This window comes from Phalangium opilio, unplaced genomic scaffold (genome assembly GCF_054372755.1).
Source record: "Phalangium opilio isolate 3A_F unplaced genomic scaffold, DU_Popi_V2 ptg000025l_1, whole genome shotgun sequence".
Lineage (NCBI taxonomy): Eukaryota > Metazoa > Arthropoda > Arachnida > Opiliones > Phalangiidae > Phalangium > Phalangium opilio.
The window spans coordinates 4,148,468-4,163,305 of record NW_028324156.1 but is presented as its reverse complement, the minus strand read 5'-3'; the positions used below and the strand labels follow the sequence as shown (position 1 = coordinate 4,163,305).

Sequence of the window (14,838 nt, the reverse complement as noted above, 5' to 3'; positions counted from 1 at the left end):
AAGTCGATCAAATTTCTTTAGTTTGAAACTTTGAGGTCATATTTAAGGTCTTTGTAGTTGTAGACATACTTGATTTTAATCTGTTATAAGAAAACAAAGTGGTCAAAACCATATTTTGGAAAGGGTCTATTTGACATTGTTCCTTTTGAAGGCTTATCAATTAATAATAATTATTAAAAAAAACGTGGTATTCCTTTGTTTTGAATACATCAATATTAAGTTTAAAACTAACACAATTTAATATTTTATTTTTCTAATTATTTTACGGGATAATTTATTAATAAATAAATCTATCTAGAGTTTGCAATTAAAAAAAGCTTTACCACGTTTTTATAATAAGAGACGTTAATCAAAGTCGTTGAAAGTAGAATGAACCGTAATTAATTAAAAAGAGGTCACCCTCTTTCTTCATTTATTAATTAAGCCCGCATTAAATAATTAATAACGAATCTAAGCCCCGCCCTTAAATTATAATTAATAACAACCGAATAGAATATTCATTCTACTTTCAACTGAAATATTTCAATTTTGGGGGATAAAAAAAAACAATGAATAATAACTTAATTACTAAGCAATTAAAGTTAATTATAATTAACAGTGTATGATCGCGATGATCGAGTGATGGAACATAATTACGATTGGTTTGTTTATTAATAAACAAATCAGAGATGAAGGTTCCATTTCTCGATAATTAATTTATTAATTGAAAATTAATTAAATCAGATTATGAGGTAGTGTCCATCTCCGCCTTTCTCTGCCCCTATTATTAATCCCTGACCACATCCACAATATCTTTTTTTTTTAAATCCCAATTTTATTATCAGCACCGCAAGCCCGGGTTCAGGTTTATATTATAAATATCGCGGCTAAAAACTCACACAAATTAATGAATCCCCTTCTAATTTTGCTAATTACATATTGAAGAAAATAATTAGGGTTTAAGTAAGCCTGGCTTAATTATTTCCAAATCTCAATTAAAAAGAAAAAAAGTATAATTTTTGATTATTGCCGTATTATTTATTTAAATTTTTTCTTCTAATTTTAGTTGATTGTTCGTCTAATTATTTATTGTCTTTAATTTCTGCACTGGCCGAAAATATTAATTAAGGTTTATTTTATTAACTAAAGAGATTATTTTCAAATTTAAGGGTATGACAGAAAAGGCAAGAAATTTAACTTTAAATTTAAATTAGATAGCAAAAGAAATATCGCTACCTCAAAGGCAGTAACGATAAACAACACTTAAGATGACGGTACAAATGTATCGTCTGTGGTTTTATCCGTATTGTCTTTGGAGTCTAAAATTAAATAGAAAGATATTAAAAGCATCCCTTTATTATACGGCTTCGTATATATCTCGATCATGGCTATATAATTAAGTTAATTAAGCGCAAAATTATCGGAATGCTTGTGGCTACTACATTTTTATTTTTAAGTTCACGCTTCAATTTGTCTTGTCCAAAAATTTATATATATATATATATTTTTGTAATTTTTTTGAACAAAACTATTTTGTTTCCACTTTAAAAAAACAAATGATTTCGAACCGATTAAGAGGTTAAACTGGAAAAAAAGCGCGCCTTTTTAAGTTAGAGAGCACGTGTTCCGCTTTTCACGTGCGGAAAAATTAAAATTGCGCCTTTTTAGACGCACGTGCTCCGCTTTACACGAGCGAAAAAATGAAAATCGCGCCTTTTTAGACGCACGCACGTGCTCCGCTTTACACGTGGGAAAAAAAATAAAAATTGCGCCTTTTTTAACACGTGCCTTATTTCACGCGCCAAAAAACTGAAAAAATAAACAAAAAATTGACCTCTTGATCTGATCGAAGTTAAATTAAGAAAATATTTATTTTTAATAAAATTGAAAAAGGCAAGAAAAAAATTTAAAAGGCAAAAAAGAAAGTGTGCGAAAGTCGTTAAGACAAAAAAAAACCATTGCCGAAGATTTCTTTGTACATATTTTGTGTTTGATTATACACAGCATGTAGTCCAGTGCGTGATAGTAGCCATAAAAACGATAGGAAACATCATGTTGGTGACATTTCTTCTAAACTTCATGTTTGCCGTCATAGGAGTACAACTGTTCAAGGTAGGCCCGCCCCCCAAATTAAAAAAAAAATGACCCAAAAAAAAAATAATAAAAGAAACCCAACTCCTTTAAAAACATCGTAACCAAAACGCTACAACAAAAACGAAACGCACAATGCCGAAATGTCAAACACAAAGATCAAAAACAAAATAATAATAATAATAATAATAATAATAATAATAATAATAACAACAACAATGAAAAACAAACATTGTTTTTTACATATATTTTGCGGCGTTAATGGGTTGATGTGTGATTGTGTGTGTTTATTTATTTATTTATTTTTTTTTTATTTATCGTTTTGCTAGTCGCTTGCCAGTTTGTTATAGTGTAAATAATGACACCCTTAAGTGTTTTATAAGAAACAATCGTAACCAATTCTACAACGTTAAAAGCGCAATGCCGAAATCATAAAACACAAAAAAACAATTATTATTGTTTTTTCATACTGTATATTTTGCGCGAGTTAGGGTTGGTGTGTGATTGTTTACGTTTTACATATTTGTTTTTGTTTTTTTTTATCATGTTGCTAGTCGCTTGCGAGTGTTATTTTTCTCTGATAAGAATTTACCGAAGATTTTAATGGTTTCAGAGTTATTTTTAACCGACATTTTACAAAAGTGAGTGTGAAAAAACCCCGATTTTCCCCCTTCGAATTACAAGAATATTTTTTATAAACAAATCCCGCTTGCTATAATATAAGTAATTATTAGAAGGATTTTACTTAAGGAAAATTTGTTATAAATATATATATGGGATTTTTCCTTCTATGTATGGGATTTTGACTTCTATATATGGGGTTTAAACTACTATATATGGGGTTTAAACTACTATATATGGGATTTTGACTTCTATATGGAATTTTAACTACTATATATGGGAATTTTTTTCTATATATGGGGTTATTACTTCTATATATGGGGTTATTACTTCTATATATGGGGTTATTACTTCTATATATGGGGTTATTACTCCTATATATGGAATTTTCTCCTATGTATGCGATTTTAAATTTTAAATATGAGATTTAACTCGTGTATTTGGGATTTTCCTCTCCATATATGGGATTTTTAGCCCCTTTATATAAGATTTTCACCTATACGTGGGATATTTACACCTATACATGGGATTTTACCCCTATTGAATTTTTACACAAATATATATGAAAGTTTTACATCAATATATGGAATTTTTACTCCTATATATGGAATTTATACCCCTATATATATGGAATTTTTACCCTAAATATGGTATTTTCACTCCAATATATGTTGGATTCTTCCCCCTAAATAGGATCCTACATACAGTATTTTTCTATATATATATTTATACAAATTATTCTATAAGGTCAATTTCATTTTGAAAACCAGCAGGCAAAACACATTCCTATAATAGTTCTGGAATTTTAAAATGAATTGAACCCAAAAGTTCCTTCGAAATAATTGGGAAATATAATCGTGGAATGAATCAACCTTAATCATGTTGTACAACAAAAAAAAACGAAACTAAAACCAAACCAAATCAACATGACCCCTACCTGACCCCGATCGATTTTGACCCTTGCCCGCCGTGTGATATAAAAATAACCCCAAAAAACATAAATTAAAAATTAATTAAAATAGAACCCCATAAATGAAATATCAATCAAATGAAAGTGGTTTAAAATCCAAGAAGTATATTTGAACAGAAAGAGAAAAAACAACTTATTAGAGGTCCTGAAATAATAAATAATAAAAGAGAAAGAGAGTTTAATTATATTAAAAATAAATAAATAGATAAATAGAAAACAGAAAAACCAATAAATAAAGAAACAAAATGTAGAATGGCGGGAAATTATTTATACGATTGCGTTGGCTTGTGTTTATTTCCCAATTTTAGTACGTAGTGAAGTGCGTCATAGTAGCCGTCAAAACGATAGGAAACATCATGTTGGTCACGTACCTACTCCAATTCATGTTCGCTGTTATCGGAGTTCAGCTATTCAAGGTAACCACCCATAAAAACATCAACAACAACAACAACAAATACGCAATTTAAAAAAAAAAACAAAAACTTCAAATTATCGACTTCTTCCAAATTCCCCCCTTACGCGATTAAATCACGCAAAATCAATTTTGTATACTCTTTTTTCTAAAACAAACTCTCTCAAAATATTTCTTAATTAGAAACTTTAGTCTTCGAACGCCGAACCTCTAATTAAAATAGTTAAATATACAGGGTGTTTACACTGATAAGTATGGTGTAAATTAAGAGGATGTTCTTTGGGAAATCAATTTTGAGTCGAAAATGTTGTAACTTCTATCTCCATTTTGCCACAAGGGGCACTGTTTTCCAGTTATGATTTGGAGTGTTTTCGGGATGGCCCCTTAATTAAATTAGAAATTATTGTCTAAATCAGTTTATTAATTGAATTTAAGGGGTCATTAATAAAATACTCCATCCAAATCTTAACTGGAAAACAGTGGCCCTTGTGGCAAAATGGAGATAGAAGTTACATTTTCGACTCAAAATCGTGCACCCAAAGAACATCCCCTTAATTTATGGCATGCTGACTTATCAGAAACACCCTGTATACTATTTAGGCTTAGCTTGAATTTAGACAAACTAATGGCCCTTTTCAAAAGGGGTTCGCAGTTAACGCCTACTTCGCAAATGGTTAAGACGGATGGAACATTAATGGGTATGTTGACAACAGACGAAAGATAGGGCTTCAATGTTACTAGTCTTGCACCAAATTTGGTCCTTATTGTTTGAAACCATATCTTAATTTAAGTCTTTGTTGTCCACAAACCCAATTTACCCCCTAACTTTTGAAAAGGGTAGCATATTCGCCACACATATTTGCCGAATCCCTATAGTACAGTTGGGACGATTACTCGTCTTAAGGCGAGCACAAGTTTCCATTACTACTACACGGCAAATAAAGTGCCGTTTCAAAGCCAATATTTACAGCTGCAGTTATTTTAGAAGAGCTAAGCCTAATTTTCTAATTAGATTACGATTAAAATTAAATAATATTAATCATTATTATTGTATAGCCTGACTCTTTGCCCCCCAAAAAAATCTCAAATATCAAAGTCGAAATATTAGAAGAACCGAGCAGTGACTGACATGGTCCCTCCCCTCAAAACAAACAAACATTCAATCAATCAATCAATCAATTTTCTCTTTCTCTATTTCAAAAACTTTCTATTCTGTCTATTCTCTATATAAACAACAGCAACAGCAAACAAACAATATCTTCTCATTCTGTCTATTATCTATTTCTCTGCTTGAATCTAGAAAAAAACACCAAAATCCGAAAAAGAAACAAAAAAAAAAACTAATTGATTTGAATTTATATTTTTTTTTATCTGCATGTAGACGGTAGTTTAGAGGTTTAATACTAGAATGATCAAATAAATTTTAAAATCTTAAATTTGACTTCCAACTTCATGGAAAACAAACTGATATTTTGAAGGAAAACAATTAATCTGCGAATTTAAATAATAATTGGATGCTTTAATTTAAAAAAAAAACCTATTCATGGAAGTTAATTAAATTAAAGATTTTAAAATAATTTCAAAGAGTGGTAGCTAGATTAACAAATGCACGTGTAAATGCGATGGTTGTATTTATTCACCGTAGTGGTACTAATTAATATATAAAATAATTAGAAAATAATTATTTCATGATTTTAAGAATTTACGGGCCAAAAGATAAAATTGAAACTAAAAACAAACTCATCGTGTATTTGATTTTAGTTTTAATAAATTTTAAGCGTTACGTTTATAATTTAAGGGTTAAAACAATTAAATTAAATTAAATACGGTTAAATTAATTGACCATAACTTAAGTAATCAATAAATTAAACTTCATTTGCCAAAAAAATAAAGAGAAACACACACAAAATGTAACGCTTAAAAAAAGTAAATTTTGGATTATTTTAAAATAAAATGTGAAATAAACATCTCCGCAAAATTTTGGAAAAAAATATAATTACACAAAATTATTTACTGGCTCAATTTGAAAAAAGAAAAAATAATAATAAAAATATAATTAGTTAATTACACAAAATTTACCAAAAACAAGATGTTTATTTTGCATTTTTATTTTTCCTTCTTCAATTTGTTTATATTTTTTTAAACCTTTCAAAAATATATTTGAAACTCCATATATTTTGGGGCTTAATTTTCAGGGAACGTTTTTCTACTGCAGTGACGGCTCGAAAATGGAAGAGCACGAGTGCAAGTAAGATCATAAGATCATAAGTTCATAAGATATGTTCCATAAGTTTGTCACTGGTTACAAACTGGAGCTTGTCATGAAGTGACGTAGGTCATAGATTTGAGGTAAAGCGACGCCTGGTGAGTCGCTGTCAAAGGCTTAGTACAGACTAAATAACAAGATGGTAGTACTGCAAAACTAACCGAGTGTAGTCACTCAATTCTCTAACTAGCTCGGGCTGTAAGTCTCTAGCATTACGAATTATAGGTAGTGTCATACTTATGGAACATATCTTATAAACTTATGGTAATATATCGATTCTTAATTAAAAATCGAGTTAATTATTGATGAATTACGATTGATTTTTCAAGAGGGAAGTTTGTTACGTATAAAGATGGGAATGTCAACAGACCCAAAGAGGAAGAGAGAGAATGGAAAAACAGCGAATTTAATTTCGACGATGTTGGCAAAGCTATGCTTACTCTGTGCACCGTTTCCACTTTCGAGGGATGGCCAAAGTAAGATCTTAAGACTTATATTAGAGAGTTTAAGCATCCCCTAAACGCGTACGTGTAGCTACCTTCCACAGTGCATTAGACCAATGCATTGTCAAAGGTGGCTACACGTACGCGTATAGGGGATGCTTAAACTCTCTATTATCAGAAGAAAGATAAAATTTTCTCCACCTTAAATCATTCATTATTCTCAAATTGCCATGAGTAATGTACTATTAGATTAACAAACCATGAATGGATGGAGATATTACCCCTGGAAGATTCCTTCCCCGTTAGACAAGCGAGGCTAGCCTAAAATCAGAAGTATATAATACTTTTCGAGAGAAGTGTATAACACCACAAAGCGGGGTAACATGATTATTCCCAACTTCTGGTTACTAAACCGAATCACATACGCGATAAATCATTACTCTATAAGCGCTTAAGTATTTCCAAGGCGCATGCGCTTGTGGATGGATTTTTGTCCCACGTCAGGACAATCAAGGTTTGTGGGTTGATTGCTGCGGATTTAGTACTGACAAACAGTTATAGACTTCACCCTAGCACGGTGAGATGCCCATTTAAAGTTTTATAAGCAAATAAAAAGGTGCATGAGCCTGGGAAGAATCATGTTACATAACTAAAGTATTAAGAGGATACAGAGTGTCATCCCTCTTCTATTATTCCCTTCTGGTAAGAGCAATTTCCTCTCAGCCTTACTTGCCTAACAAGGATGCAGGGGTAACGTCTGCGTTCAAGTGTTCGTAAATTAAAAGCTAATAGTTAATTAGTTTCACATACAAATTTGAGAATACTGAGTTAATCTAGCATTTTTTAGCAGGAATACATACAGATACTAGGAATGATTGTGTAGCTAGTCATTTTTTGTCAACGTATTTAGGCTGATTTTATGGGACTATGAATGACGATTTTTACCTAATAATAATCTTGAACTACTACTTGTTATCCTATAGTTTGCTTTACAATGCCATCGACTCAAATCAAGAGGACCGTGGTCCGATTCATGACTACCGGCCATTCGTGGCCATCTTTTTCATTGTATACATTATCATCATCGCATTTTTCATGGTGAACATTTTCGTGGGTTTCGTTATCGTCACTTTCCAGAACGAGGGAGAACAAGAGTACAAGAATTGCGAACTGGATAAAAACCAGCGAAACTGCATCGAATTCGCTCTAAAGGCCAAACCAATCAGGCGTTACATACCCAAGCACCGACTGCAATACCGTATCTGGTGGCTCGTCACTTCACAGTATTTTGAGTACGCTCTGTTCACGCTAATCGTACTGAACACAATTACTCTCGCTATGAAGGCAAGTATTTAAAAGGGTCTTTCTGAAAGACCTCTATCAGAAATTAAGGGGGATATGTTCTTTGGACAAGGAACACCGTTTTCAAGATACGTTTGTACTGTTTTACCAAAGTTTATAAGATTTGTTCCATAAGTGGGACACTACCTATACTTCGTAATACTAGAAGAGACAATGCTAATGGGTCATCATTAAATAAAACCCTCTCGTTATAACTTATTTAGGGTGGCTCTTATGGGGCAAAATTGGTCATAGCAGTTAGATTTTCGACTCAAAAGTGATTTCTCATAGAACCATCCCACTTTATTTCGGTCCTTTAATTACCCCCTTTAAGCCTTGGCTAATTAATTACATAATTAATTAATTAATTAAAACGTGTGTCACGCGCAGTACAACGGACAACCGGAGGAGTATACAGTGGCGCTGGATATTCTGAACATGATTTTCACTTCGGTATTTGCGCTCGAGTTCCTATTGAAAATTCTCGCTTTTCGTTTTAAGGTCAGTACACGGTGGTCAAAATGTTTTTAATTTTAATTTTAACCCGTTAATAGATCAATTTAATTATTCATTTCAGAATTATTTCGGAGACGCCTGGAACGTTTTCGATTTCATAATAGTTTTGGGCAGTTTTATCGACATTGTGTATTCTGAGGTCAACGTAAGAATTATTTTTCGACTAACCCCCTCTTTCTCAAAGCTAACGCAAACCGAAATTGAACGAACAGAATTTTTCTGTTTACGGTATTATTATTAAATATCATTTATGATTTTAAACAGTTTTTCTTCAGTTCTTTTTTACCCCTGCACTTATTATAAAAACAAAACACAGGTAGTGCTGAATTTATTTCATTTTAAATCAAATCAAATCCAGAGGACACAAAACACGTCATCCTGCACGTTTACCTTCAACCCTTGTTACGTTCAAGTATACCATTCTTTTAAGCATTGCATTAACTATTTCCCATTTCTTCTTTCTACGTCATTTTACTTCCTAACTCTACTTGATGACGCCATTTTACTTCCTAACTCTACTCGATGACGCCATTTTACTTCCTAACTCTACTCGATGACGCCATTTTACTTCCTAACTCTACTCGATGACGTAATTTCATCTCCCAACTCTACTCGATGACGTCACTTCATCTCCCAACTCTACACGACGACGTCATTTCATTTCCCAACTACTCTATGACCTCATTTCATCTCTCAATTCTACTCGATGACGTCATTTCATCTCCCAAACTCTACTCTGATGACGTCATTTAACCCATTAACAAAACAGCCCGGCTCCAGTATTATCAGTATCAACTTTTTCCGACTTTTCCGGGTCATGCGGTTGATCAAACTTCTAAGTCGAGGGGAGGGTATCAGAACTTTGTTATGGACTTTTATTAAATCATTTCAAGTATGTTAAGCCTAAACCAAGGCTTAAACTAAATAATCTAAATTTATTTTTAAATTAAAATAAATATAGGCTCTTCCATACGTTGCGCTATTAATCGTTATGTTGTTCTTCATTTACGCCGTCATCGGAATGCAGGTATTTATAATCAGGGATAGATTTAATTTTAGAAGTAGGAATGGAGAACGGTTAGTATTTACTTCAGTCCGAGTCATAGCCCAGTATTGAGCCCCTCCCTCCAACGCGTAACGAAAAGTTTAAATTATCTTATTGGCTCACTTAAATTACGTTTTGATGACGTTGCTGACGCGTACAGCGAAAAATACGTAATTTCATTTTACCTCCGTCGCTATGACCAGCCTCTTCTTTCATACCCCTCCGTCCCGTGAAAGGGGATCAGGGACTTTGACGCGCGCCCAGATTACTCTGTTCTCCATTCCTACTTCTAAAATTAAATCTATCCCTGTTAAAACTAATTGAGCTTAATTATATCAATAATTAACTCCAAATGGTTTTAATCGCTGTAACAGGTGTTTGGCAAAATCGCACTAAATCCCGATACAGCTATTCACCGTAACAACAACTTCCAAAGTTTCTTTCAAGCGGTATTAGTGCTTTTTAGGTCAGTTTTATACATAGGTGGGGTCAAAGGTTAAAAAGCCTAAATATCTAAATAATATATTTGTAGATCGGCAACGGGAGAAGCTTGGCAAGAAATCATGTTATCTTGCTCGAATATCGATACGGCAATTTGCGATCCCCGATCAGACGATAAGGGGAAAAAATGCGGATCCGATATCGCTTTACCATATTTCATTTCATTTTACATCTTATGTTCATTCTTAGTTATTAATTTATTCGTCGCCGTTATTATGGACAATTTCGATTATTTGACTCGCGATTGGTCCATTTTAGGACCGCATCATTTAGACGAATTCGTGCGTTTATGGTCCGAATACGACCCAGACGCCAAGTAAGTACTTACGCATTAACTATAAGCCTTCAAACAAAAAATAATCGATTCGATCGATTGACTTACCGATTACAGGGGGAGAATCAAACACTTGGATGTTGTAACTTTATTAAGAAAAATATCTCCTCCATTGGGTTTCGGTAAATTATGTCCTCACAGAGTTGCCTGTAAGGTAAATAAAAAATCGATAAATTAATTAATCAATTCGCACAACGATAATTATCGATTCTAACGATAAATTGTAAAATAATTAAACAGCGCTTGGTATCGATGAACATGCCATTAAACAGTGACGGGACGGTCATGTTTAACGCGACACTTTTCGCCGTTGTTCGAACGTCTTTAAGAATAAAAACCGAAGGTAAATATTGCAAATAAAAATCTTTTCTAAATTAATCGATTAACAATGATCGATTATTAATAAATGATTGATTCACTATGATCGATTATTAATAAAGGATTGATTATCAATTATTAAAACGATTTATAAATGATCGATTCACAATGATCGATTATTAATAAAGGATTGATTATCAATTATTAAAACGATTTATAAATGATCGATTCACAATTATCGATTATTAAAACGATATCGATTAAAAATTATCGATCATTAAAACGATTAATAAATGATCGATTCACAATTATCGGTAATTAAAACGATTAATAAATGATCGATTATTTTAAAGGTAATCTGGACGAAGCAAACGAAGAGCTTCGAGCCGTGATCAGAAAGATATGGAAACGAACTAGTCCTAAGTTGCTGGATCAAGTGGTTCCGCCAGCCAGTAAGTAGGGCTTAAGTTAAGGGAACTTTATCTGGTCCAAATATAAACGTCTAAAATCGCCTAATACAGCTGACGATGACGTAACGGTGGGCAAATTCTACGCCACTTTCCTGATTCAAGATTACTTTCGTCGGTTTAAAAAACGCAAAGAAGAAAGAGACGCTGCGGATTACGAAAATGAAAAGGAAAACACTGTCGCGTTACAAGTATGACAACTTTAAAAACACCACGACCACGACACTTGACCATATCAGGGCTATCGAGAGATTGGGTTGCCCGTACCTTCTTGGGGGCCCACGATTTCGTCATTTTCCCGGGGCCCGCAAACTCTCTCGACGGCCCTGGACCTTACATAACCTCAAAGGCTCATCTAACGCATTTAATTTGACCTTTAGGCCGGTCTCCGAACCCTGTTAGAAATGGGACCAGAAATAAGGAGAGCTATTAGCGGCAACCTCGAAATGGACGACTTCGACGAAGGCCCCGACGTAGAGCCTATGCATAGGGTAAATAAACTTAGACTTCTTGTTGACCCCTATGACCTCCTAATGGGTGGTTATTTCTATTCAGCGGAATCACTCTCTTTTCGGCGGGATGTGGTCGACAGTCCGGGGTAAAGGCGGAGGTGGTCACAATCAAGCGGTGCAACGCGCGAACAGTTTACACGTGGCTAGGGGCAATCACGCCAAAATTTCACCCACCAATTCCCTGGACATTCCTCGGGGCGCCCCTAGACAATACGCCCTCAACCACGTCCGGCTGGCCAGGGAGAATTCGGCCAATATTCCTTACTCTCTCACCCCGGGACCTTCACCTTTAACCGATCGCAGAGTCAGTAAAGCCAGGTAGGTCATAAACCCAATACAAATAAAGTAAAAACCAACAAAGAAATACAATACAAAAATACTGGGGAATATTGTTACGTTTTCGCGACTCCCCCAAAAAGACAACTTTAAAAATAGTATTTTTAAAACAAAGTGCTTTAATAAACATTTACGGCGTTCGCTCATCTTAGGGAGGGGTGTTTTTTTATATATCACGTCTTAATATCAAAATTCCTTCCCATCATGCCCTGAGAGTCCACAGTCAGTACTTAGCATGTCACAATCCCTTATAATCCTTTAGATGTCAACCTTCAACCTTTCTTCCTATCATTAACTTAAAATATATTAATCTTAAAACACTTTGTTTTTGTTAAAAGTCTGCAATTAACATTGGCCTGCATCCTGCACAAAATTTGATTGGTTTGAAATTAATTAACTAACTAATTAATTAACCCTACGAAATTAATTAATTAATGGAAGCGTTTGAATATTTATTATTTTAAGGAGATGCTTATCTTTTTTTTTTGGTATCTCTGACTAAGAAGCGATATCTAGTTTACTAGGGAGAAGGTATAAGATGCCTAAGTATTCGCGCGCCATAGTCCCAGTCCCCCTTTCAAAATACAAGGGGGGCGTAAAAGGAGGACGGGCTATTTCGCCTCTCCTCAGTCGGAAAATATGATTGTAATTTTCGTCATTCGCGTCGCCGCGCTGACGTGAGTTTTCAAGAACCAATGAGATGTTGGTTGTAATTTAGAGGCGGCGGGGATTAACTCCGGACCTACTATACGTTTGGACCGGAGATAAAGCTAGATTAAAAATGTGGCGAATCTATACCTTCTCCCTAATAAACTAGATATCGCTTCTTGCTCTGACGTAACAAAATAACCCAAAAAACCCGCCTTGCTAAGCAAGATACAATTTTTGTTGTTGTTGTTGTTGATGGCACATTTAAATATTTTTGGCGCGTTTTGGTCTTTGTGCGATTCGCGCCCTATTAGCTCGTTATCAGTAGACAATGTCTTCACGTACCGGCCTCCTGGAACCGGAAATAATCCGGGTTCTTGGCCGCACGTGTACGAGTTTAACGCGATGGGACAACCCACGTGCGAAGTACGCGTTTCAACCGTTCTGAGCGATACAATTCCAATGAATACTCTATCTCGCGTTCCTGGAAGTGATTCAAACGACAGCGTATCCGGCGGAGAGGGTTCCGACGAACTACTGTCTCCACCCACAACCGGAAAACTGTCAGGTTCTCCTAACTCTTTTCGTAATCAGTAAGTAACAATACTAACAGCACTGACCACCACCTACGTCATAAGTCCCGCCCCTTTTTTATTATTATTATTGGCTTCAGGAATGTCAATTTGAGAATTTTATTTGAATGAACACGCAATATCATGTTTCTGAAATCTTGAATTTTGATTTATTTTCTTTTCTAACTTCCCCCCTATCGAGTATCGAAATGAATCTATACCCAAAGATTTGTTTTGTTAATTAATTTTGGTAATTGTAATTATCTCCAAGCTTAATTGGGAGAAATTAAAAAAAAAATACCGCCATAATTATTAACTTAAATTAGCCAAAATTAAATAATTTTTAATAATTAGTAAATATCCTGTAATTCTTAAAAATTTCTTGGATGAACCAAGAAGCGATATCTAGTTTACTAGGGAGAAGATATAAGTTGCCTAAGTATTCGCGCGCCATAGTCCCAGTCTCCCTTTCAAAATACAAGGGGGGACGTAAATGTAGGCCCCGGGCTATTTCGCCTCTCCTCAGTCGGAAAATACGTTATTTTTGTCATTCGCGTCGCGCTGACGTGAGTTTTCAAGAACCAATGAGATGCTGGTTGTAATTTAGAGGCAGGGATTAACTCCGGACCTACGTTTGGACTAGAGATATAGCTAGAAATGTGGCGAATTTATACCTTCTCCCTAATAAACTAGATATCACTTCTTGGATAAACTTAAAGAAATAAAGGCTCATATTTTAATAATAATGAAAAGCTGGTTTTCCAACGCCTAATATAGTTTATCCAAGACGTTTTTAAATTTCATGGCTTAAATTAAACCTAACGTAGTTAATTAATTGCATACCAATTACCATGAAACAGTTAACTAATTTAAGGCTCAATTAACTTTGCGTTCCCTTACCCGTAACCCTTTGTTTTTCCTGACGTCAAAATAACTACCCGTGTGTCCGGAATGGTTTTTAATTGAAACCGGAAGTCCTAGTCTATCCGTGGACGAACCCGAAGACCCATCAGGTCCTCGAGCTCCAACCCCACCCCCTCGAAAGTTTGTGACCAGTAAATCATCAGGGGGCAACGGAGGGGGGTTCCGCTTGCCCTGTTTGAGCAAGCAGGACAGCCATGAGACTCCCATCTTGGACCCAGGGGGACTGTCCCCTCAAGAATCTGGGGACAGCGATCAACCGCCTTCACCAGTTCTCAACCGGATCGCTACTTCCCTTAGGTTAGCCCAACTTCCGGCCATGGCGGTGGCCGGTATCATAGCTTCCGGTCATCACGGACCCCTGAATGACCCCAATATGGACCCGACGGCCGTTTTCGCCAATGGACCACCACCAAGGCCACCCGCACCCGACAAAGGATCACTGCAAGATGGCGCGTCCTATTTCCCGACCCATAGGGCGTCGTATCACGGTTAGTTTAAAAGCACGAGTGGCTATAAGAGCGCCTCTTTTTTGGGTACAAAGA

At 34.9% G+C, this 14,838-nt stretch overlaps 1 protein-coding gene and 1 long non-coding RNA gene across 2 annotated transcripts in view; one reads left to right on the top strand and one right to left on the bottom strand.

Moving 5' to 3' along the window:
• The window catches only part of LOC149691871 (muscle calcium channel subunit alpha-1-like), a 33,426-nt gene that overhangs the window by 15,748 nt on the left and 2,840 nt on the right, over nt 1-14,838 (top strand). The window contains exons 24-42 of the mRNA XM_089869340.1: nt 1,984-2,091; nt 3,970-4,077; nt 6,269-6,321; nt 6,669-6,815; nt 7,766-8,126; nt 8,514-8,624; nt 8,701-8,782; nt 9,341-9,531; nt 9,601-9,666; nt 10,059-10,150; nt 10,217-10,501; nt 10,577-10,673; nt 10,760-10,862; nt 11,191-11,289; nt 11,359-11,495; nt 11,685-11,795; nt 11,860-12,134; nt 13,115-13,393; nt 14,348-14,784. Coding sequence (XP_089725466.1) covers nt 1,984-2,091; nt 3,970-4,077; nt 6,269-6,321; nt 6,669-6,815; nt 7,766-8,126; nt 8,514-8,624; nt 8,701-8,782; nt 9,341-9,531; nt 9,601-9,666; nt 10,059-10,150; nt 10,217-10,501; nt 10,577-10,673; nt 10,760-10,862; nt 11,191-11,289; nt 11,359-11,495; nt 11,685-11,795; nt 11,860-12,134; nt 13,115-13,393; nt 14,348-14,784 — 3,142 coding nt within the window. The remainder of the gene's footprint in view (nt 1-1,983; nt 2,092-3,969; nt 4,078-6,268; nt 6,322-6,668; nt 6,816-7,765; nt 8,127-8,513; nt 8,625-8,700; nt 8,783-9,340; nt 9,532-9,600; nt 9,667-10,058; nt 10,151-10,216; nt 10,502-10,576; nt 10,674-10,759; nt 10,863-11,190; nt 11,290-11,358; nt 11,496-11,684; nt 11,796-11,859; nt 12,135-13,114; nt 13,394-14,347; nt 14,785-14,838) is intronic.
• Nucleotides 1-14,838, bottom strand: part of LOC149691872 (uncharacterized) — a 69,554-nt gene that overhangs the window by 53,436 nt on the left and 1,280 nt on the right. Inside the window, exon 2 of the long non-coding RNA XR_016383516.1 lies at nt 10,568-10,666. This is a non-coding gene — a long non-coding RNA (uncharacterized LOC149691872). The remainder of the gene's footprint in view (nt 1-10,567; nt 10,667-14,838) is intronic.